The 26,423-nt window shown below is 40.4% G+C and overlaps 2 protein-coding genes across 5 annotated transcripts in view; both read right to left on the reverse strand.

The window, feature by feature from the left end:
* The window catches only part of drd4b (dopamine receptor D4b), a 473,608-nt gene that overhangs the window by 365,733 nt on the left and 81,452 nt on the right, over positions 1-26,423 (reverse strand). The window lies entirely within an intron of this gene.
* On the reverse strand, positions 733-25,026 carry jph3a (junctophilin 3a). Its single transcript, XM_079806267.1, has 5 exons — positions 23,921-25,026; positions 13,222-13,984; positions 13,007-13,131; positions 6,170-7,476; positions 733-2,044 (listed from the first exon to the last, which is right to left on the reverse strand). Exons 1-5 carry the CDS (start codon positions 24,300-24,302, stop codon positions 1,964-1,966), a joined length of 2,658 nt encoding a protein of 885 aa, XP_079662393.1. The 5' UTR covers positions 24,303-25,026; the 3' UTR covers positions 733-1,963.

Here is a 26,423-nt window from a genome sequence, read left to right on the forward strand (position 1 = left end):
ACTAGTTTAGCGACGTGCTTCTGTGGAGGGAAAAGCGCGCTTTGCGCGGGTGCAAAATAGGAATGACACATGCGTTGGTGTACAAAGTCAATTGCGCTGGGTGCAAGATAGGGCCCTATATGTCTCTGTCTATACATCTGTCTGTCTGTCGATCTAGCTATATGTCTGTCTGTCTGTCTATCTGTCTGTCTATCTATCTATCTATCTATCTATCTATCTATCTATCTATCTATCTATCTATCTATCTATCTATCTATCTATCTATCTATCTATCTATCTATCTATCTATCTATCTATCTATCTATCTATCTGTCTGTCTGTCTGTCTGTCTGTCTATCTATCTATATGTCTGTCTGTCTATCTGTCTATCTATCTATCTGTCTGTCTGTCTATCTGTCTATCTATCTATCTGTCTGTCTGTCTATCTATCTATATGTTACTACAGTAGAGCGAGTGGATCAGGTAATCCGAGTGAGTGGGGGCGGGGCTAATCTGCATATTCATGAGCCAGCGCATACTAAATGAAGCATTACATTCGAGCTGTTTTCACAGAATTTTTTTTTTTTTTATTATTTCATTTTGATGATCAAAGTTGAGTTATAAGGGATAAAATGATTGCCTGCAGGGGGACTTCAACTAATGTGGAACTTTTAGTGTTTTTTTGGTGGGATTGGTAAACAAAACCTTCTGATTGTGTTATTTTGCATCTCTGAAAACCACAAGCCACAACATAACCTCAAACATTTTATTAATTTTTCCACATAACTTGGAAACAATCTCATAAATCATTGCGTAAGAAAGGGCATGCGTAGGCATGCAATGATCTCACAACATGATATCACCGGATGAGTAGTATAAAATATACAATAGCAGTTTATCATTCATTAATTTAGATGATGTCAGTCAGGTCCCACTGAGAAACATAAGCTGGTATTTTTACACTGCTTTCAGTCCCAAATTGTTATCTAAGTTTGCTGGACAGAGAGACAGGCAGAAAATCACACAGAAGTAACAGCAGAAGAGAACAGGCTAACAAACATGCTGTAAAAATCTCCACAGTTCTTAAGCCAACTCCATTTGTCCAAAGGTCGGGCGGTGGGATAGAGACCTTCGTATGAGCGGCCACCTGTACATAACCTGCTCGCTGGGATGGTTTCTCAATTAAAAAAGGCACTCAGCATATCAATGATATCTTGCAAACGTGTTAAAATATGTTCAGTAGTATAGAATAATATATATATATTGAAAACAGTCTCAAACGTTATCGGGTGTGAGCCGGAATACTCAGCCACTGCTGCACCTCTGTTGTACTTTTATGTCATTTCGCAGATGTGGAAACACGGAGGTTGCTTTAGCGTAGTAGTGTGTCAGTGGTGAATGTGTCAGAACGAACTACACGACAGGATTGTGCTGAAATTCAGTGTGTGTGGGAAGAAATCTGCAGGCTGTTGGATGAGAATGATGAAGCCCTTAAAGATAGCTGTTACCTCAGACCTATAGGTGTGTCAAATCTGGGTTTGTAGAAGAGAGAGTTGTCGGAAAACAGTGGAAGAGTGTGTGGTTATATATTCGTGTGAACTGCACCTTACATCAACTATATAATACATAAAACCACAAGACCGTCTTTAATCCTCAATAACGTCCCAGGCCTGATGTGCATTCGAAAAGAAATGAGGTGAAATAATCTTTCGTAACATATATATTAAAAACCTAATAGTTCTACGGAATATTGTAAATGGACCTTTATTATGTAAAAAATAAGCAAATGGATTATAATGGAATTATATAATAAATCGAACCATAAAAGAAGTTTACAATTTACATGGACTTGCCCAACTTACACAGACGTTTACTACTGTAATTTTTGGGTTCCTTATATTAAGAAGTGGTGCTAAGTGTGCATTGTGTGCATAATCTTACTCTTGATCAATGCTGTTATTGACATTCTATAGGCCATATATGATTAAATAAAGAAATGAATGAACAAAATGGCTACACCGATGTTGAGTAATATCACCAAGACCACCAGGATAGAGCTGGAGCCCTGCGGAAAGAGAGTAAAATATCCACGTTAGAAATATGCGCAGTGCATTTAAACCATTACAAAAGTATCTTGTTAATATTTATTGCTTGTGCCACCAAATGTAACATTTCAAAAGAAGTTTTTAAAACATTTGGAAGCATGGATCCACCAGAGCAGACACAGATCAATACAGATTTCTAAGCGTTGAATAAAAACCAACCAGCTCTGAAATCTGATTCGCCACAATAGTACTAGCATGTTTTAAGATGTTGTAAGCATGAATTAGCATTTTGCTAACATGATTTAGTATGTTGCTAGCATTTTTAGCATGTTTTGCTAACATGTTTTAACATGTTAGCATGAATTAGCGTCTTGCTTGCATGATTAACACATTGTTAGCATGTTTTAGCGTGAACTAGCATGTTTTGCTAACATGATTTAACATGTTGATAGCATGTGTGGTGTGTTGACAGCATGATTTAGAATGTTTTAGCATGTTTAATGTGTTGCTAGCAGGTTTTAGCATTCTGCTATTGTTTTACCATGGATTAACATGTTGTTAACATGATTTAGCCTGTAACTAACATGTTTTACCATGGTGTTAACATGAATTAGCATGTTGCTAGCATTATTTAAGATTTTGTTAGCATGACTCAACATGAAGCTAACACGATTTAACATGTTTATAGCACAATTTAGTGTGTTGCTAGCATTATTTAGTGTGTTGACAGCATTATTTAGAATGTTGTTAGCATGTTTAATGTGTTGCTAGCAGGTTTTAACATTCTGCTATTGTTTTACCATGGATTAACATGTTGTTAACATGAATTACCATGGTGTTAACATGAACTAGCATGTTGCTAGCATGATTTAACATTTTGTTAACATGTTTTGACATTAATTAACATGTTGCTAGCATGAATTTATATGTTGCTATCATGATTTAATGTGTTGCTAGCATGAATTAACATGTTGCTAACACGATTTAACATGTTGATAGAATAATTTAGTGTGTTGACAGCATGATTTAGAATGTTTTTAGCATGTTTAATGTGTTGCTAGCAGGTTTTAACATTCTGCTATTGTTTTACCATGGATTAACATGATTTAGCCTGTCACTAACATGGTTTACCATGAATTAGCATGTTGCTAGCATGATTAACAAATTGCTAGCATGTTTTAGCATTAACTACCATTTTGCTAACATGATTTAACATATTGCTAGCATGCTTTAGTGTGTTGACAGCATGATTTAGAATGTAGTTAGCATGTTTAATGTGTTGCTAGCAGGTTTTAACATTAATTAACATGTTGCTAGCATGAATGAACATATTGCTAGCATGATTTAATGTGTTGCTAGCATGATTTAGAATGTTTTTAGCATGTTTAATGTGTTTGCTAACAGGTTTTAGCATTCTGCTATTGTTTTAGCTTGGATTAACATGTTGTTAACATGAATTAGCCTGTCGTTAACATGATTTACCATGGTATTAACATGAACTAGCATGTTGCTAACATGATTTAACATTTTGTTAGCATGTTTTAACATGTTTTAACATGTTGCTAGCATGAATTAACATGTTTGCATGTTTTAGACAGACAGACAGATAGACAGACAGACAGACAGACAGACAGACAGACAGACAGATAGATAGATAGATAGATAGACAGACAGACAGACAGACAGACAGATAGATAGATAGATAGATAGATAGATGGATAGATAGATAGATAGATAGATAGATAGATAGATAGATAGATAGATAGATAGATAGATAGATAGATAGATAGATAGATAGATAGATAGATAGATAGATAGATAGATAGATAGATAGATAGATAGATAGATGGATGAGCGGTCACTTCTGAGTGTATTTGGAGTGACTACATTTATATGGTGGACTCTGATTGGTGGAGCTCTCTTCTTAATTATGGGTAATGTAGTTCTGCACCAGAAACTGAGCTACTAAACACAATTGTTTTTAAAAATAAAGTTAAGTCACATTGCCTTGTGGCTTCTACAGACGCATATATATTCCCTTAAACACCTCAGAGCTCATGGTGGGTCTGTCTTGAAAGGTTTAAAAGGAAAGTTAATGTGATTTTTACTACTAGAACGTAAATGATATGCTCTATTAAATGATAGCATAAGACAGTGGACTCAAACTCGGCTCCTGGAGCTCGACCGGCTCCAACTCACTCGTTTTTAGTCACTCCTTCAAGTGAACTGTATAGAGGGTCTGCACGTGCATAGCCAGAGTGACTGTGGTTATGCCCACTGAGTGGCAAAAAGACTGAGTGGAAGCATTGGTTTTCAGCGTGAATGCAGCGAAAAACACACAAAACCAGGCCCAGCGCCAGAGGGGGGGTCGGGGAGGCTTGGCTGTGCACCTCTCTGGACCGAGGGAGACCGAGTAAACCTCTCTGGACCGAGGGAGACCGAGTAAACCTCTCTGGACCGAGGGAGACCGAGTAAACCTCTCTGGACCATGTAATTTTCCCATTCAAACCACTGCCGCTGCAGCTTCTGCTACTGATTGCTTTTAAAAGGAAAATCTGCCCATAACTGCTGGTCTAGGATCTGTTTTCTTCGTAATAATAGCATAATATTAGCCAAAAAGAGTTGTCAAAAGATCCTGTATCTGTATTTGCGCTCGTCAAATGATTCAATTTCCAACGTGTTTTCACTTCGGTGAGTAATGTAGCCAATCCCAGACATGTTTGTCGATCTCTTGAACGCAATGGCCAATCACAGACATGTTTGTTGATCTCTTGAACGCAATGGCCAATCACAGACATGTCTGTTGATCTCTTGAACGCAATGGCCAATCACAGACATGTTTGTCGATCTCTTGAACTCAATGGCCAATCACAGACATGTCTGTTGAACTCTTGAACGCAATGGCCAATCAGAAACATGTTTGTCAATCTCTTGAACACAATGGCCAATCACAGACATGTTTGTCGATCTCTTGAACTCAATGGCCAATCAGAAACATGTTTGTCAATCTCTTTAACTCAATGGCCAATCACAGACATGTTTGTCGAACTCTTGAACTCAATGGCCAATCACAGACATGTTTGTTGATCTCTTGAATGCAATGGCCAATCACAGACATGTTTGTTGATCTCTTGAATGCAATGGTCAATCACAGACATGTTTGTTGAACTCTTGAACGCAATGGCCAATCACAGACATGTTTGTTGAACTCTTGAACGCAATGGCCAATCAGAAACATGTTTGTCGATCTCTTGATCGCAATGGCTAATTACAGACTTTTAATTAATGGCTTAATATTAGTCCTGTGCGAATCGGCATCTCTGTGATTTGGCCAGGATTAGGCGGATCGTATATCATTTTTGCAAGGTTTTTGTGTCCTGTGCGCATTTTTATCTTTATCTTTCATGAAGAATGGCGCTAGGCTGCATATAATGCGCACCATTATGAATTCCCATGAGGCCGTGCGGATTATACTTTCACTTGAGAATGAGCAATTTGGGAGTAAATTGCTTGAATGGTGTTTTTGGGGGAGTAAAATCTAAATCACACGAGGTCCCCAGATAATACTAATCCCGTGCGAATATGGCTTAAGTGTAGATATTATATAAATAAGAGATTCATTGTTTCGTCAACTTCACTGATTAATATAACAGGACTTTGTGAGCTGAAAATATTTAAATAATTCTTGACAAGCGGACATATACATGCGGGATTCACTCTCGAAATTGGGATGACTGACAGTGATAAATATTTATGTATCAAAATCAGGCTCATATATACTGTAAATATCAGGAAAACACTATTCCTGGCTGCATGTCAATATCCATGGATCACTGGATCTTTGGTAAGTTGAAAGGAACATTATATCTAGTCCAACCTTTAGTTTAAACTGATAACCATTTGTTTTAATCGCGTTTCCCCTATTCCCCTAGCTCTTCTGCCACTCAGTCCGGCTGAGGGGGGCGTGTTTGGCAGGAAAGTGACGTTGATGCATATCCTCTATTAGTGGACTAACATAGGGAATAGTGATTGAGGGTTTAGGGGACAATTTCGGATTCAGCCCAGGAGATGAGTTTGAGACCACTGACATACAGAACAAGGTATTCAGAACATCGTCACCTTTCGTTCCCACGCTGTTTACTTACTGAGTTTGCCTTTATCAGGTTCAGATGCTCTACCTCTTGGTCCAGTGGTTCTGGAGAAGACGTTAAAGGGGGTGAAAGAGTAATGTCCCTGTGCAAAGGCCATTCCTCCACGTCGACCCCAACATTCAAGGTGTCGAGCATCTGCACAGAGTCCATGGAACCTTCCCTGGCTGCAAGACCCCATTCTTTGCCCTCGTGGTTTCGCTGACGTAGTCTCTGCAAATTGTGCCCTTGGAGACCCGAGCATTTCGTGCCAGAGCCAAAGTTCTGTTGGGAAACGGAGTCTAGGGGCTGGAACCTCATTTCAACCCGATAATCATTTTCCCCTTCTTTCTCCTGCAGATGTGGATGGGAAGAGATCCACTGGGGATTGTTTTCAACAGTCCATTCCAGAGTGGAGTTGTTGGCTCCACGGTCTGACAGCTGGTATGCGTTCAAGCTAGACTCACCAATCGCATGATTGGTAAAGGACTTTCTTGGCTTGTGGTTGGAGTGGACATGCTCGTGTTGTTTGTGATAGGAGGAAACATGCTCTTGGGGGTTATAATGGTAAGAAACGTGGGGTTTTTCATGTGCAGAAATAAACTCCTTTGGTTTGTGATTGGAGGAAGCATGCTCAGTGGTCTTGTGATTGGATAAATTATGACCCGTGGACTTGTGATTGGAATATATGTGCACCTGTGGTTTGAACTTGGAAGAGTCGCAATCAACAGAGATGTGATTGGATGGTTTATGCTCGCGTTCTCGTTCCCTGGAAATTGTATGTTCCTTGGATTTCTGATTTAAGGAAACATGCTTCCAGGGCTTTTGACTGGAGGACATTTGATCCCACACCTTCTCAGGGGGCATATGCTCAATGGGCTTGTGATTAGAGGAGCCGTTCTCCCACGGGTGATGAGTCGAGGAGTTCTCGTGTCCATTAATGTGACCGATCTCCTCTTCCAGCAGGGATGGCGTCGTGGAGCGACTGCTCTCCCCTTTGCTCCCTCTTCTGTGAGGATACATCTCGGCGGTCCAGTTGTTGGCCCCAGCTCTCATGGCGTCCATGCCTCTACCTTCCACTAGAACCTGAATCTCTGCCCCGCCTTGTTCGTCCACAGCACTCTGCCGCATGAAGCAAGCGCTCCTGGTGCGATGAGTAGGCGGGCTGCAGGGGGGTGAGGATGGGCTGCTCAGGACTGGGCTCAGGTCAGGCGTCTGGGCCGGGGGTGTTGTGTCTGGTGTGCAGAGCTCAAGGCTGTCTGTGCCAGTGGAGACCCCCTCCAGGTCTTTCCTGTCCTGATGCTTTGGTCTCTGGCACTCCAGTCCTAGGAAACGGAAATATAGTCACATTAAGTAATGTGTTCTAAAATAAATATCATAATCAGCAAAGGTAAAGTTAAACTGCGATTCCACCGCAGGAACTTTCTCCAGGAACTAGGGAATTTTGGGGTGGTTATCAGTGTGTTTTGACCAATATGATCACATTAAAGGTCCTGTTCTTCGTGATCCCATTTTTCAAACTTTAGTTAGTGTGTAATGTTGCTGTGAGAGCATAAATAATACCTGTAAAATTATAAAGCTCAAAGTTCAATGCCAAGCGAGATATTTTATTTAACAGAAGTTCCCTTTCAAAGCCTACAGCGAATGGCCGGTTTGGACTACATCCCTGTACATCCTGTTTTAATTACGTCAGTAGAACAGTTTATTGACTAACCTCCGCCCACAAGAATACGCGAAAAAGGGGGCGTGGTCTTGTTGCTCCCTCGTGGAGAAGTGGAAGTGTTGCGTTTGGTTTGGTTTGGTTCGGTTGCGTTTGTCGCCATGTCGTTCAGACGCTGTTATTTTCATCCCGGAGTCAAATCACCTTTGTTTGGCCTTCAGGGGCTGTAGTTTGAGCGCGTTCATCTCCCTGTTATGGTGAGAGGCGTGACCTTTCCGGGCAACGTGCGCTAAGCTGCTGTCGAATCACAACATGGGAACCGCTGGCACAATCAGAACTCATTACGTATTTCTGAAGGAGGGACTTCATAAAACAGGGAAATCTTTCAAGCCGTTTTGAGGACAGTGAAAACAGCGGTATACAGATAAGTAAATTGTGTGAAAAATACTGTTTTTTTACACGTGAAACATGAACACATGTTATATTGCACACTGTAAACACAATCAAAGCTTCAAAAAAACACGAAAAATGGGACCTTTAAGTAATGTGTTCTAAAATAAATATCATAATCAGCAAAGGTAAAGTTAAACCGCGATTCCACCGCAGGAACTTTCTCCAGGAACTAGGGAATTTTGGGGTGGTAATCAGTGTGTTTTGACCACAGAAACTAAATTAATTTCTAGGTAAAAATGTCCCCCTCAGAAAGTCCCCGCTTGCGAGGAACTTTCGGGGGTGGGACTTGGGCGCGGAACATGCTGATTGGTTGACTCCACGCAGCATTTTATTTCAACCACCATTTTTAAAAGTCTGTTGCAGTGCGTGCAGTAAGATTTATTTGCTATTCGAATCAACAATGGAGTTAAAAAAATACGGTCGATGGACAGACGACAAGGTTCAGGCTTTATTAAGCTTATATGCGGAGGACGAAATCCACCGGGAACTGGAAAGTCGCACGCAGTCCTACATCGCCGGACTCATTTACCTAATCTTCACGGTACTTTAGATCACGATCGAAACTCAACATGTCTGGGGGGAAAAAAGTTCCTGGAACAATAGTTTTGTTGGAAAAGCAGCTTTAAATTGCTGTATTAAAGGTGAACTATGTAGGATTTTTTCAGGAAAACATCCAGAAATCACTAGGCCAGTGTTATATATTTTGTTCAGTTGAGTACTTAGAATATCCCAAATGTTTTCAACTATTTGTAAATCGTGAGAAAATTGCTATTTTAACCAAGGAGCCGGGACGTGTGAGCTATGCGTTTGAGGGAGTCGCCTGTCGATTGCGTCATATCTGCGTCACCCTCGGTCTCCGGTTTTATTCAGTGAAACACTTTACTCTCACTGCATTGTGAACAAGTGTCATAGCAGCCGCCGAGCGAACGTCATAACTTCCTTTTCAACACACTCAGATATATCTAATACGATAAACAGAGCTGCGTTACCTCACACTCAGCACTGGAGAAGAGGAAGTGCCGCCGGCAACCGTGTCATAATAAAAGTCCCGACAGCGACTATGCCATAATAACAGTCCCACTCTTCAATCGCTCCTGCGGCCTTGCTCAGCTCCACAACACTCGGTCCTGCTCTGCTTCAGACTACAGTAATGTTAATAATCGCATCCATGAACATGATTTCTGCCCGAGTCCTATCCTGACTGTTTCCCACCGGCTGTGAGGTGAAGACCACATGTCCCGAGATTCTGCGCTCAAACGTGGCGTCATCAAACTACGCCTTTGTTTTGAACAGGCGACCTCTAGTGGACGGAAAAGTTACATAGTGTAGCTTTAAGCTATGAGGTCACGAGGTCCGGATTTTTTCGAGGTGTATATGATGAAGGTTGTGAAATAATTGCCTAATATAGTATTAACTCTACTTTAGTGCTGCAGGGATATTGCACAGCACCAAGATCCTCTCATCTGAGCTGTCGTTGGTCTGTCACCGCTCGTTATTATCAAAATATTTGAGATGACCAATCAAATCAAAGTAGGCGGGCTTTATGTTCACAGAAGCTGCTGAGCGTGAATTCCAGAGTGAAGCTTCAGTTAACGGTCATAAGTGCGAGATAAGATGTAGCTAAACTAAACATCATATTTGAGAGCTGTTTTAGGATAGAAATGACCAACAAAATTATCTGACAAAATAAATAAACTTTTGTCTAATTTCACAATTTTGAAAAAAAATTGAAAATAGGACTATATAATTTGTGATTCATGTAATGTAATAATTATTAACTGTCAATGTAACGAGACAAGAAACATTAATAAAGCTCATCATATTAGGCATAAGATTAATAATGAATGTGTACATATTATGAATTCATTCGTAGCCTTCAGTAAATTAACTTGTCTAAGAAGATTATTAATAAAACATATAGGCTAAATATGAGTTGAGCCTATGTTTACTTTCTTCACTGACAGACGACAATAAAAAGAATATCAGTCAAAGCTCAGCTTTAGGAGAGGAAGAGACACCGCAAGAGACTGACAGAAAAAGAAAGAGTGATGGAGAGGAGAGAGCAGGTATTGACAAGTAATCTACTGCCACTGACATGGTTTCAAAGCTATTTCTTATACATTTTTGGCCTTCAAATGTTCAAATGCACATATAGATCAGAGAAATCAACATTTCCAGGTACAAAAACGTGATAAAGTAGGCTAATCAAATGTAAAATAACACGACATGGTCTTCACTATATAAATTAAACATAGATGAATCCTTAGTAAAGTTACAAAAGTTATTGAGTCAAGAGCAGTGAGTGAATATGTAACATTAAAAATGCAGGTTTATTAGGCTACTGTCACTTTAAGACTGAATGCATGGATCCAATACACTGATACACACATGTTTACTGTCTCAACTGTTTATGACAGGCATTTTTGACATAATTCGTGTGCATTTGTCCATTCAAGTGCAAGGAGACATGAAAGAGAGCTCACTTTAGTATTCACACACTGTCTGAGACACGGCATTCTGGGTGCGTCCTCAGATGTTGATAAGCACAGTGCGTGTGTAATGAATCGAGTTCCTTGCGCTTTAATATATTTAAATCAACAGTGTTTTAAGTGACAATGCAGTGCTGGCCCGTCAACTGTCCCAAGCGTTGTTCACGATAATCTTCTCACAACAATGCATTATTAGAATTCATAAAAATGTTATCCGGACAACAGGCGATTGACAGCGTTTTATATACTCGCCAAATTTTTATTCGCATTTGGCGTAGTGTTAATTTTATCCCTTGAGTATAAAAATAAATATAGTAAGTGTTCTTATGTGCATTGCAGATATAGTGCTTAAAGTCCCACTGAAGTGCATTGAAACACGCAGCATTGTTCAATAGTGGTGTCAACAATAATTGATTCGGCGATGCATCGCAATGCGGGGCATGCACGATTCAGTATCGATGCAGCAAAGTGCCATAATCGATTATGTCACCGTTTATTTTCTGACCTTGAGTTGGACAATAAAGTTGTGAAGTTTCAATTACTTCCGGGGTCATAACAACAACAACAATCAAGATGGCTGAGGCGGAGGGAGATTACTGCAATAGACGGGTAATTAAAAACGCACCCAAAGCTTGGAAAGTGGACATCTGGGCACATTTCGGATTCTACGAAGTTGATGGGAAACTAGACAAGACTTACGCGGTGTGTAAAACCTGCCACACTAAAATCAAGCACGTTGGCAATACAACTAACTTCACGAACCATGTTGATCGTTCTAAAGTAGAGAGAAGAGAAACATTTCTCATTCAAAGCACTGAAAGCAGTGATTTATGTTTTCTTATATTTTATTTTATTTAATGATATTTATGTCAAAGATACAGGAGAGTGATAATACACACATAGCAGCCAATACAATCTGTTGTTCAATATCTGACTGCTTGTATTGCCTCATGACTGATTAAAAATTTGCCTTGTTGTGTGCAGTAGAATTTTGATGCATCGCAATGCATCGTAGAATCGAATTGAATCGAATCGTTACCTGGTGAATCGTAATCGAATCGAATTGTGAGGGCAGTGCCAATGCACACCCCTATTGTTCAATGTGTTGACGTAATTTCCCCTGAAACGGCTCCAGCTTTTAGCTGCTCCTCCCCTTTTTTGAAACAGCCAATAGCGTTTATCATCATAATCTCCTCCATATCCTTTGAAATACAGCATCTGTGCAGAATTTAAATGGGTCCGATATGTTTTGTTGTATGCGGCGACTTGCGACACTGCTTCAGCGTCTATTTATAGTGTAGGGGGCGGAGCTTCAGATTCTAGAGACCATTTGATTGGACAGAAGATTTTATGAGAAGGTGAAGTCTGCGATGATGTCATCAAAATCTGTGATCCATTTTAACGGAAGTGAGAGACTGTAAGTTTTGAATGCTTATATCTCCTAAATGCAAATGTTGTCATTGATTTGGAACACACCAGCTTATTCATAATCTTAAGGCTAACATAGTCATACTTAAAGATAAAAAAAGCCTTTAAAGCATTAGTTCACTTCAAAATGAAAATGTCCTGATAATTTACTCACTCCCATCTCATCCAAGATGTTCATGTCTTTATTCCTTCAGTGGGAAAGAAATTAAGTTTTTTGAGGAAAACTTTCCAGGATTTTTCTCCACATAATGGACTTCAATGGGAACCAACGGTTGAAGGTCCAAATCAATGCAGTTTCAGAGGAAGGGCTTCAGAGACTCTGACCGATCCCAGAGGAATAGGGTCTGATCTAGACAAACCATCGGCCATTTTCAATAAAAAAAATGTACTTGTATATACTTTTTGCACATAACTTGCACATGACCTTTCCGATGTGATGGCGTTATACATTGTGAAGAAGAACGACACAGAAGTTGAGCATTCGTGGTTAAAAAGTATATAAATGTTTATTATTTTTTAGAAAACTAGAGCCTATTCCTCGTCTGGGATCGGTCAGAGCATCTGAAGCTCTTCCTCTGAAACTGCATTGATTTGGACCTTCAACCGTTGGTTCCCATTGAAGTCCATTATGTGGAGAAAAATCCTGGAATGTTTTCCTCAAAAAACTTAATTTCTTTTCCACTGAAGGAAGAAACACATCTGATGAGATCGAGGTGAGTAAATTATCAGGACATTTTCATTTTGAAGTGAACTTATCCTTTATAAAAATTCTGTGGCTGTATGTTACAGAATAATTTTTTATTTGAATGAATAGTTTTGACTGACCGTTCCCATAGTGATGGAAAGAGGGGGAAAGTTCTTTGGCTATAGCCCTGGCCAGACGACACTCCTCCAGGGCTCTCTGTGCGACTCCCTCTCCGGCCTCTGCCTTTCCTCGGGCATGGCTCATCCTGCAAAGAGAGGAAGAAAGTTTGGTTCAACGGCATATCACTTTGACGGCAAAGCAACATTTTTACTGCTCAAATGGTGGAGACTCGTACCTGGACAATGCGATCTCTGCCTTCTGCTTGGCTATGTCCCCCGCTTTCTCAGCCGCTTCCACAGCGCGATCCACCTTTTCCCGGATTTTGCTGGTACGGAGCGGTATTAGGTTTTTCCTCTTGCCACTCACCAGGACATTCTGCTTGTACTTTCCCTCCTCCTTGGTTCCATCTGGAAAGGTGGTGCAGCCGTAGCCGTGCCGCTTGTTCCCAAACCACTCGCCTTCATAGTGAAGTCCATCTGAGCGATGGCTCACACCCCACCCCGATCGCATGTCGTTCCTCCACTCGCCAGCATATGTTTCGGTGACAGTGGCATCCACGCTGCCCCCTGCCTCCGCTTCACCTAGGCTGACGTTGGAGTTGATGTCTGAGGCGGCTGAGCTGACCGTGCTCATACCCGCCTCGCTGCAGAACGAACTCTGCTTGCTTAACTGGCTGGCCAGAGAGCTCTTGGACTCAGACCTCCGCAACTTTAACCCACTCAGTATGGACTGTCGGAAGCGGCCTTTCCTCTTCCTGTGCCTTTCTGCTTCACTGTGAGCACAAAGTACAAAGCCACTGCGCCCCACCGGACTCCCAGAGACCCCGCTGACGGCGGAGCCATCTTCTGGAGTGGGAGCCCCTTCGCTGTGATCGGATCGTAGGGAGTTTATGGAGGTGCACATAGGGGAGAAGATAATGGCTGCCATGCCATAAGGCACACTCTGTCGCACTCCATAGCCGTGACGCATGCCGCTCAACCACTGACCCTGGTAAGTGCCTGCGAAAGAGCAAAGTTCATATTATTATTCATATATCGTAGCCATCATTTCTGAAGTGAGCGGGACAGAAATGTCACACTATAAACCCTAATGCTGCGTTCACACCAAACGCGAATAGAGCATCAAAATCACGTCTAGTTTCACGCGCGAACATTTTGAATGGATTCGCGCGTCCGCAGCGAGTTGGACGCGCGTAGAAATCGAGCGCTGGAAGCGAAATTGACGCGCGTTCAAGGCGCTCCAGGAGAAATATGTCATAAAACACCTCTGCCTCTTTTCATTTTCATTAAAAATATATATTAAGCATTAATAGCCACACAAATGTGGTCCAGGCAACTCCTAAATTATCTTCACTGCATGTATATTTAAATATCCTTAAAATATAAAGTTATGAAACTTCTCTTTGCCCTCAGTCAAAACGATTTGGCAGGCAACAAATTATAGATTCATGAGAGCAAGCTCGGCCGTTAGATCCACACAAGACGAACCACTAGAGGACATCAGAGCCAGCGGCAGACGGCAGAAGGACTGGCCGAGGAAAGGCTGCTCTCACTGGGGTTAGTGAGCGCTGAGCGCCCGGTGATCGCCTGGATCTCACAACTCCAAAAACACAAGATAATTTTTTTAAATAGGCGCTCTCTTTATAAATAAACCACAGATTTGAGCTTTAAACAACTACATTCTCACCTGAAAAAGTCTTAAAACTACATTTTGTGACACAATAGTACTATTTTTAAATTATGCAGGGTTTCTCATGACGTCACTTTACCACATGACAGCAGTGAGCAGGCTCCTGATTGGTTAACACGGCGGAGAATAGACGCCAAAGTTCAAATTTTTCAACTCGGGCATCAGACGCGAATTCGCTTCAAACGCGTGAATGCACAAAAGCACCATTCGCATGTAACGCGCGTATCACGCAAGACGCTCAATTCGCGTCCAATTCGCGTCCTCCGCGTCGCGCGAAACGCACCGCAGGACCTCCAACATTGACTTAACATTGAAATCACTTGCGCCAGACGCTCTATTCGCGGTTGGTGTGAACGCAGCATAATGGTGCGTTCACACCGGATGTGAATGAAGCGTTTTGCGCAAGTGATTTACATGTTAAAGGACAACCCCGGTGAAAAATTAACCTAGGGGTAATGAACACATGGTTACCGAGTAGATCGTTCTCTGGGATGCGTTTTCATGAAAATCGAATGTAAAGAGTTTTATCTCTACAAACAGATTAAAACGCTAGTCTATGGGGCATATAATAAGTCAAATTAATCGCTAGTTAATGCCACTAACAAGGCTCAAAATAGCCTCACACTAACATGGGAGCATAATGAGGGTCCCTACATGCAAACCGAAGCATTGAGAACTTTGTAAGTGTACAAACAGTTTAATAAGAAGATACTTTATAAAGACAGTACATTACGTGTATACAGACAGGAGTCGACAGGAATCGAGCCACGAACGCTGTGCTATGCTGAACTTAATTCCTATCGACCAGCTCACTTAGCACAGCGTTCGTGGCTCGACTTGTCGAGACTGTTTTCCAAGATGGCTCCTGTCTGTATACGCGTAATGTACTGTCTTTATAAAGTATCTTCTTATTAAATTGTTTGTACACTTACAAAGTTCTCAATGCTTCGGTTTGCATGTAGGGACCCTCATTATGCTCCCGTGTTAGTGTGAGGCTATTTTGAGCCTTGTTAGTGGCATTAACTAGCGATTTAATTTGACTTATTATATGCCCCATAGACTAGCGTAATAAGCTAATCTGTTTTTAGAGATAAAACTCTTTACATTCGATTTTCATGAAAACGCATCCCAGAGAACGATCTACTCGGTAACCATGTGTTCATTACCCCAGGTTCATTTTTCACCAGAGTTGTCCTTTAAGTCAATGCAAAGACGCGAATAGACATTCTGCGACGCGAATCGTGCAAGTTGAAAAATCTGAACTTTGCCGGATATTCGCGCCACGTTAACCAATCAGGAGCTTGCTCTAGTAGTGACAACAACACGGAGAAAATCATATGGTTTAATCATATATTAATATGTGGTTCAGACAAGTGTGCATATGATTGTCACTGTGATAACATTAAATGACATGAAACACAACCCAGTCTCTTTTTGTTAAATGCTTATGTTTATGTATGATCAATCCTACAAAAGTATAAGTAAAAGGTATAAGAAGCTATACATGAAACAAAGCAAACAATTCAGTCAAACATTCAAAGTCAGCCCCAAAGGGGTAATCCAGCACCCGGAAAGTGTACCTTCCATAGGGGCAGCCATTGCTAACCAAGCCATCACCTGCTGTTAGCATCCCATTGATTTTGGTGTCACTTTGACAGCGAATAACTTTACATCTGAGGGTTTTTAAAGACTCCATATGATCATTGTTTATTTCTAAAGATACACGACAATGTATAAAAGGCTCCATTACCTTGTATCTTACACTATCGCCCCGTAGAAGCCGTTTTTGTAAAAAATAGGCTAACGATTGCGTCATAACCATACGACTCTGTCGCATAGTAGAGAAATTATCGTATAGACTCGAGGAGAAGCTCGCAGGTAATCTTTTCCTGTCTATGAGGCAATCGGGGGGACGTGGAGGCATAAAGTCCGATAAAGTCAAGGGAGAAGCATGGGGAGAAGCCCATAGAGAGCCAAAAGGGACAAAATATTTTAACAATTGAGATTTCACTTTGCACAACTACTAGAAGACTTACAACTGTCAGACTGGTTGCTCACGTCACATCTACGTCGTCAAGCTCAGTCTGAGGCTGCGCAGTACATCAGCCATCAGGAAGTGAGTGCTTCTGCTTGACTTCACTTTTCCCCATCGAAACCTATGGGGTCGCTGTGTCCATTTCTTTTACTGTCTATGGTCAGCGCTAGTCAGCCACAATGGTAACGTAAAGTTAAATAGCCTAAAAATAAAAAAGTAATGAAACTTCACTTTACCCTCAGCCTAAACGATTTGCGAGGGAACAAATTATAGATCCATTTGACCAAAGATCGGCCGTTACATGTACACAAGACGAATTATAGCTGGAGACGCCACAGAGACATCAGAGGCAGACGTCAGAAGGACTGGCCGAGGAAAGGCTGCTCTCTCCGGGGTTAATGAGCGCTGAGTGGCGCTGATCCACTGGATCCGAAAACACCAGATCACATGTTCAAATAGGCGCTCTCTTTATAAATAAACCACAGATTTGAGCTTTAAACAACCACATTATCACCTGAAAACGTCTTAAAACTACGTTTCGTCACACATTAACAGTAGTATTTTTACGTTACGCTGGGTTTCTCGTTAAGACATTTTGTATCTCAGCCCCAGAGCTATAGAAAAAGAGTTGCGACACGTTTTGATCTCGCGGTCACATCGTTCATGGAGAGCTCAATAGTTCCAAACAACTCCGCGATGTCGATCTGTTTGAACAGGATTAAGCGGGATAGACAGCAGTTTCACTATATTTGCAGCAATTTCTGGTAAGTATTAACACAATATGTGCATCAACTTCGACTGGGCTTTACAGTAGCATTTTATTCCCGGGGAGAGATAATGTTGATTAATGTTGTTTTTGAGTGATCTGGTTATTTTATGTGGGTCATGTGCAAGGGTGGACAAAGTACACAACTCCATTTCTCGAGTGAAAGTAAAAGTACTACTGGTCAAATATTACTCTGTTACAAGTGAAAGTTGTTAAAAACTATTTTTACTTAAGTAAAAGTACAGAAGTACTTGCTTTTAAAAGTACTTAAGTATCAAAAGTAAATTTCCTTTTTTATGTCAATGCATTATTTTATTGTTGCATTGTTGTATAAATGCACACTATGCCATGGTGGTTTAAGCCAGTCTGTGATGCTCCATACGACCACCTTGAACTAATTTAAATACTTCAAAGTTACAAAGCTTTTTACAAAGCTGCTGTCACTTTAAGGCAGAATGCACACATCATGCTTTTTCAGATTCATCCATATGTCTTTGCTTCTCTTTCTCCCAGACATTTACATTTTGCAAAAAAAAAAAACACTTTTAAAGAAGAAAAAAAAAATCATCCACTGACTTGCAAAGCTGCCACAGAAACGACTTTTGACTTCGAGGACCTTGATAGAAATGTAGTGGAGTAAAAAGTACGATATTTGTCTTTCAAATGTAGTGAAGTTAAAGTAAAAGTTTCCCTGAAAAATAATACTTCAGTAAAGTACAGATACTCAAAAAGTGTACTTAAGTACAGTACTCAAGTAAATGTACTTCGTTACTGTCCACCTCTGGTCATGTGAGTGCATGATTTTACAGCGTTGAGTGTTGTAGCCAATCACAGGCATTTCTGTTGAAAATAATGACCGGTCATATGTTTAATTTACCATCCATATCGATTAAAACAAGTTTTATATAGTCTCTAAACGCTGAAAGAATTTTAGTGCAAGTTTACGTTTTTCTCAAATCTTCCCATTATCTACAAATCCTCTCATCATAACAAACAAAGCACTGACACGATTTAAATAAAGATTTATTCTGAAGTTTAGTCAGAAGTTTTTGTTTTTCATGAGACTGTGATTTTCCCTACAATTAGCATATATTTAATACTTCAGTACAAATAAAGTAACAAAAATAGATATTTTAATGTTATAATAGTGATTTGATAATCTATAAAGATTCACACACAAAAAAGGCTAATGAGCTAATAAGTGTTCCTCTTCCGCCATCTACTGGTTATAGTGGTCATTTATTTTATAATTTAAACGTTGTTAAAGGGTTAGTTCACCCAAAAATGAAAATTCTGTCAGTAATTACTCACCCTCATGTTGTTCCAACCATGTAAGACCTTCGTTCATCTTCGGAACATAATTTAGTATATTTTTGATGAAATCTGAGAGCTGTCTCACTCCTCCATAGGCTTTCAGAGGGAATGAAACTTGATGGCCCAGAATAGTAAGTAAAAACGTCATTTAAGGAGTCCAAATGACTACAGTGGCTCTGTATTAAGTCTATCATGCGACGAAAATACTTTTTGAGCGGAAAAACAACAAAAATAATGACTTTATCACACTATTATTGTTGTTCAATTTGAGCCTCTGACGAGAGTTCGCGGGAGTGCCACGACGCATGCGCGAGAACTGAGATTAACCCTACTCCGAAAGAGTGAGCAGCCAGTCAAGTAGTAGAAGAAGAAGAACGCCGTAATCTCAGTTCTCGCGCATGCGTCGTGGCACTCCCGCGAACTCTCGTCAGAGGCTCATTGTTAACCTTTTAAAATAACGTCATGATCTCTGTTTATACATCATAAACAAACGAGTAGAAAAATATAAATTGTATACTATCATTTGCACAAACAAAAGATTTTCTATAACAGTAGTTAGTAGTTTAAAATCACTGTAGCAAACGAATTAACAACAGGCCCGGTTCTAGGCACCTATAGAAGGGTGGGCTGGCAGATATCCTGGGTGGGCTTTTTTTGCGTAAAAAAAAAAAAATAAATTTTTTTTATTATTAACTAGAATTTTTAATAAAATGATAACATTTTCACTTTTCTACTGTCCAGTGATAATTTGGAAAGAAAACAGAATGGAAGCCTATGTTACTATAGCAATGAATGCAACTTTAATTGCGTGGAAAATTACACATAACGTGTTTTTTCGTTCCATTGCGCTACTTTAGGGCTGGACCAGAATATTCGAATAGTCGTTTGATGGGTTGGTATTCGATTTTCAAATTTGGGATTTGAATATTCGTTTATTTTTTGGGTTTGTTTTTCGCGTGCACCTGGCATCTCCCTCAAAGCGGTTCTCATTCGCGCTTACATATGTTTATACTATAAAATCTGCCGAAATACAATACTCTTTTTTTACAATTAAAAAAACCTTGTTATACTTAATAAATATATTTGCTTCTTATGTTCCCTGCAATGGAGTATTCTCTGTCTAGAGCGCACAACTGCATGAGTTTATATGGAAGAAGCGCATGCCTGAGCTTGCATTTTGGGTTAAGCTGCGTTGGTTTGACATTGTGGAAAATAGAATAATAGAATTAAAATGTATTAGCCTTTTTACCCGTTAGGGATGTGATAATTTTCCCTCACCGTCACATTGCAGTGCTTGTGCTCTGAGCGGCTGTGAACGAATGCAGCCGTGCGCAGTTTACTTTCGGTTTGCCCATTCGGGGACGGGTTGCTTGAATTGTGTGTTCATTAGTCTATTATTCTTAATGAAAAACACAACAACAAAACAGTACAATGACAAACTCCCTGAAATAGGCGCTTTTACATTTCGGTATTCGGACTAACAAAAAATAGTATTCAGACCAACCCTAGTTACTTTTCTATCGTTTTTAATGTAAACATTACCCTACACTGTAAAACCCAACAAGTCAAGCTAACTCATTTAATTTGAGGAAATTGATTACCTCAATTCAATTGAGTTTAACAAACTTAATTGAAGTAAAAGAAATGATATTTCTTAATATACAATTAAACTTTACACTGCATTTAAATACTTCTTACGGCTAAAACTTCACTATAATGAGTAAAACAACAGAAATTACAAACTTTAAATGAACTCAGAGAGCTTGCAGTTATAGCTCACAATAGCACACACAAAGTCAAACCCAATAAGTTAAGCAAACTCATTACATTTGAGGAAACTTATTAGCTCAAATAATTTTAGTTTAAAAACCAACAGTTATAAGTACTCTAAGCTTGTTTCAGTTGAGTTCACTAATATACATTTTTTAATGATTCTTAATATATGTTGCAGTTAAGTAATGAAGTGATTAATTAAGTGATGATTGAGCATTAATTATGAACACCTGATGATAATGAGCAGAATCACTGAAGGACAGAGACACAAGAATTACAACTGACTTAAGCCACAGCCTTATATAAAATCAACTGAAGATAAAAGAAGACATTAAATCTCTGAAGATCTCAGCAGAGGAGGATTAAACAACTCCACAAACAGCATCACCAGCTTCACGCATTACTAACCAGACTGACTTTATTTCTGTGATTTATTTTTTAATTAAAATAATAGTTTCGTATGAAGTCACCATGATTTTGTTTAGTGTTTGCTTTAGTTGGGCTCCTGAGCCTTCACTCTTTAAATTTAGTTTTTCTCCGGCTGCTTTAACTGTGTTTTTATAGCACATTTGTTATGGCAAGAGAAGTGATTTTGGCTATTTATTGATATAAGCATCATGATCATCATGTAGTTGCGTAAATCCTTGATCTTATTCAGAGTCTAGTGCTCTGGTTATAGAGATAATGTGATGCTAATTTTAGTATTATTCATAATGGTGGCTCTGAGATTCTACAGCACAAAATATTTGTGGTATTTGAATAATATGCAAGATTTTTATATCATGTGCAAACCAAATGCTCAATTATCATTTATTTAATCACTCAACAATACAATTATTATCCAATTATTATGCTGGGAACTAGAAATGTTCTATAACTCATTCAGTTTGAGTTCTGTTTCAGTCATTGTGTCCACATAACGTTTGGTAATATTTGAGTGCAGGGAACTCATTTTTATTAAGTACATATAACTGTTCAGTTTTACAGTGTAGTGTTTGACTATGCGCTCATCTCATTTCCATACTTTTGCAGAGTATCGTGCATGGCGAAAAGTTAAAATAACCTTTAAAAAACGCATCTCTAGACCTGCGTCTCGCATTTTAACCTGTGTGGATGACCCTAAACTGCTATAAAAGATATAAACAGCTCATTCTTATGCCAGTGCTGTTATTTAAGCAGACAGTTTAAACATGTGCATTATGTTCTAGCTCCTCTGAGTCTGTCCGTGCAATAGTTCTTAAATGAGCGAGTATTTTTTGGTGTGAATCAAAAATCAAATCAGAGCTGTAGCTATATTAATATTTACAAGATGCATATTCAAATACAATAATTTAACAACCGTTCAAAATGCATGTGCAATTACTCACTACACATTTCTATTGTCGGTCTCATCCAATAAGGGACGTATGTTACGCGTTCAGACGTCACGCGCTCTTCTAAACTCATTTAGAACGTTCGACAGGAACGTGTGATGACGTTTTCGAACGTGAGCCCGTGTGTTGTTACACAGACGCGTTAAAAAGGCCAAAGTTTCCGCGGGAGACGGGCTCTGTCCAGGGTGCTGAAGTTAAGTCTAACCGGAGAACACAGACGTGTATCGGACGCCATTCATGCCACAGCACCACTGTATTCCGCGTTCATCTCCGTAGCATGAAAGCGGATGATTACACAAGAACGCGAAACAGCCAATCAGCGAGCACAGAGTCCCTAGTGACATGATGACGGTCGGTTTCCATGGTGATTTACTGTACAGAGGCGTCTGTGCTGTACATTATGGTGAAACGCTATCCTTTAAAGCATGTCGTTGTGCTAATAATGAAATCTTCTGCAGCAACCCAATGTTTTCTATTATTTAGTAGACTCGTACTGACTTTGTAAGTGATGTTTATTGTCAGCTTACAGATCGTATGAGTATTCGCACATGCACTGCTTCTGCCTGATTTAACTATAGCTCTACCTAATGAATAAATACACACAGAGAAAAGGGCGTCAGAATTGTACCTTTAGGGGTACAACAGCTTGTCACTGGGACAGTCCGCTTAAAAGGACATCTTTGTACCTTTTTTACTCCTATAAGCTGCATATAGAGTACAAAGACGTACCTAAAGGTACTACCATGAACCTTTTTGTGGTAAAAAAGGTACAAATATGTGACCATGGAGCATCTCACGGGTATATCTGTGGCAATAGCCAACGATACATTGTATGTGTCAAAATTATAAATTTTTATTTTATGCCAAAAATCATTAGGATATTAAGATCATGTTCCATGAAGATATTTAGTAAATGTATTATTAGTAGTAATATGCATTGCTAGGAACTTCATTTGGACAACTTTAAAGGAGATTTTCTCAATATTTAGACTTTTTTTGCACACTCTTAAAAAATGCTGGGTTAACAACAACCCAAGTTGGGTTGAATATGGACTAGCCCAGCAATTGGGTTGTTTTAACCCAGTGAATGGGTTGTTCTAACCCAGCGGTTTGGTTGAAAGTTTGCTTAAAACAACCCAATTGCTGGGTTAGTCCATATTCAACCCAACTTGGGTTGTTTTTAACTCAGTGAATGGGTTGTTTTAACCCAGCGGTTTGGTTGTTTTAACCCAGCAATTGGGTTGTTTTAACCCAGTGAATGGGTTGTTTTAACATAGCATTTGGGTTGAAAGTTTGCTTAAAACAACCCAATTGCTGGGTTAGTCCATATTCAACCCAACTTGGTTTTTTTAACCCAGCAATTGGGTTGTTTTAACCCAGCGGTTTGGTTGTTTTATCCCAGCAATTGGTTTGTTTTAACCCAGTGAATGGGTTGTTTTAACCCAGCATTTGGGTTGAAAGTTTTCTTAAAACAAACCAATTGCTGGGTTAGTCCATATTCAACCCAACTTGGGTTGTTTGTAACCCAGTGAATGGGTTGTTTTAACCCAGCGGTTTTGGTTGTTTTAACCCAGCAATTGGTTTGTTTTAACCCAGTGAATGGGTTGTTTTAACCCAGCGGTTGGGTTGAAAGTTAGCTTAAAACAACCCAATTGCTGGGTTAGTCCATATTCAACCCAACTTGGGTTGTTTTTCACCCAATGAATGGGTTGTTTTAACCCAGCATTTTTTAGAGTGCACCCTCAGATTGTCAAATAGTTGTATCTCGGCCAAATATTGTCATATCCTAAGAAACCATACATCAACGGAAAGCTATTTATTCAGCTTTCACATGATGCATACGTCTCGATTTCAACAAATTGATCCTTATGACTGGTTTTGTGGTCACATAAGTGCCTATTCCCCAGTGACAAGCTGTCAAAATTTGGACAGCTTTTTTCTCTGTGTGTGCTGTAGGAATGTTTGGAAGCCATTCCGCTCTCACCTCCATCCGAGTAGGTCTCAGAGCCATATCCGTCCTGTAAGCCATTGCTCCAGGTGCCTTCGTATCGGGAGCCACTGCTAGTGCTTTCCAGCTTCCCATACCTTCCCTTGAACCCTTGTGTCCATTCCCCCTTGTACTCCCAGCGCCCTTTGCTCTCCACACCAACGCCGTGCCTCTTGCCCTGCGCCCAGGTTCCTCTGTAGCTGTTCCCGCTGGGCCAAGTGTAAACTCCGAGAACCTCGAATCCGTGGCTCCAGGCCCCGGCGTATTCCCCCTGGCCCTGGGGCCCCGTGCAGACCCCGCGGCCGTGAGCCTTGCCCTGCTCCCACCCTCCACAGTACGACCCCCCATCATCAAAGTCAAACCTGCCTCCAGTGGACATGCATGAAACAGGTTTTGGCAAATCTTCAGAATGTCAAGTGGAAAAAATGCACAAGAAAAAAAGGAAGACTGCGATCAACTAGGCAGGAAGTGTTACAGCATTAGTAGATTCTGTGTGTGTCGGAAAAACCCCAGTCCGGGTGGTTTTAAAGGGAAGACTTCACCAGGCGAGCATCCCGGTGTTATAGCTCCAGCCGGTTTGTGCACGGCCTTTGGTAACGGATGTCTTTATCGTGCATGCCACCTCCAACGGGCATGCAGATGGCGGTCCCAACAGGCTGAGACACACAGCCGCGTCCCGCCTTCCCTGCGTGGAGATCAGCAGCCAAACAAGGCCTCGTTTTTTTCCACAGCCGAACAGATCCACACAGCAGCAGCAGCATTGATACACTCAATCAGACATTACACAGCCCCCCCTCATACGTCTCAAAACTGCATCAGGATGCCTCTAGATCATGTTTTCGACACGCTTACGTGTTAAATATGATCAATCTGGTCCCCTAACGCTCCTCTCTTCTCCCTCCTGCGCTCCTGCTGAGGTGAAGCTCCTCTCCTGGAAGGCGTCAAAAAGCACGTTAGTCCTGCTCTTTGGTCCTCTCCTCCATGCGTGTGTGCATATTTAAAGGTGTGTATCCATGATGGTCTGAAGCCATATGATGCTGAGTGTCTGTGGAATATGCTCATTACAGGACTGTTCCACCCCAGCCCGTTCCCCTCCCCCACTCGTGCTCTCCTTGTTGTTCTTAAAGGGATAGAGGCGAAGATTGTCATATGCACTCGATGGCTTGCCTGATTATGCATTTCTTCCACCTTCTCCCCGTATGACACTCTCTAATCGTTGGTTTTCCAGCGCTTCACCGAATATTAGATTAGAAATGCAAGTGTGTTATAGAATGCAATGTTATAGAACCATGAATTGCATGTTATAGAATGCAATTCATGGCGTTTAAAATGCAATAACCCGTGCGTAATTGCATAAATAGGTCTGTTGTAACACACTCAACATCGAATCCTTCATGTTTTCATCTACATTTTAGAGTTTAAAAAGCCGGATAAACTCCAGCGGTTTGGTTGTTTTAACCCAGTGAATGGGTTGTTTTAACACAGCATTTGGGTTGAAAGTTTGCTTAAAACAACCCAATTGCTGGGTTTGTCCATATTCAACCCAACTTGGTTTGTTTTTAACTCAGTGAATGGGTTGTTTTAACCCAGCGGTTTGGTTGTTTTTAACCCAGCAATTGGGTTGTTTTAACTCATTGAATGGGTTGTTTTAACCCAGCGGTTTGGTTGTTTTAACCCAGCAATTGGTTTGTTTTAACCCAGTGAATGGGTTGTTTTAACCCAGCGGTTTGGTTGTTTTTAACCCAGCAATTGGTTTGTTTTAACCCAGTGAATGGGTTGTTTGATCCCAGCGGTTGGGTTGAAAGTTTGCTTAAAACAACCCAAATGCAATTCATGGCGTTTACAATGCAATAACCCGTGTGTAATTGCATAAATAGGTCCGTTGTAACACACTCAACATCGAATCATTTATGTTTTCATCTACATTTTAGAGTTTAAAAAGCCGGATAAACTCCAGCGGTTTGGTTGTATTAACCCAGCAATTGGGTTGTTTTAACCCAGTGAATGGGTTGTTTTAACACAGCATTTGGGTTGAAAGTTTGCTTAAAACAACCCAATTGCTGGGTTTGTCCATATTCAACCCAACTTGGTTTGTTTTTAACTCAGTGAATGGGTTGTTTTAACCCAGCGGTTTGGTTGTTTTTAACCCAGCAATTGGGTTGTTTTAACTCAGTGAATGGGTTGTTTTAACCCAGCGGTTTGGTTGTTTTAACCCAGCAATTGGTTTGTTTTAACCCAGTGAATGGGTTGTTTTATCCCAGCGGTTGGGTTGAAAGTTTGCTTAAAACAACCCAATTGCTGGGTTAGTCCATATCCAACCCAACTTGGTTTGTTTTTAACTCAGTGAATGGGTTGTTTTAACCCAGCGGTTTGGTTGTTTTAACCCAGCAATTGGGTTGTTTTAACCCAGTGAATGGGTTGTTTTAACCCAGCGGTTGGGTTGAAAGTTTGCTTAAAACAACCCAAATGCAATTCATGGCGTTTACAATGCAATAACCCG

The sequence above is a fragment of the Gobio gobio genome (genome assembly GCF_949357685.1).
Source record: "Gobio gobio genome assembly, chromosome: 2".
Classification (NCBI taxonomy): domain Eukaryota; kingdom Metazoa; phylum Chordata; class Actinopteri; order Cypriniformes; family Gobionidae; genus Gobio; species Gobio gobio.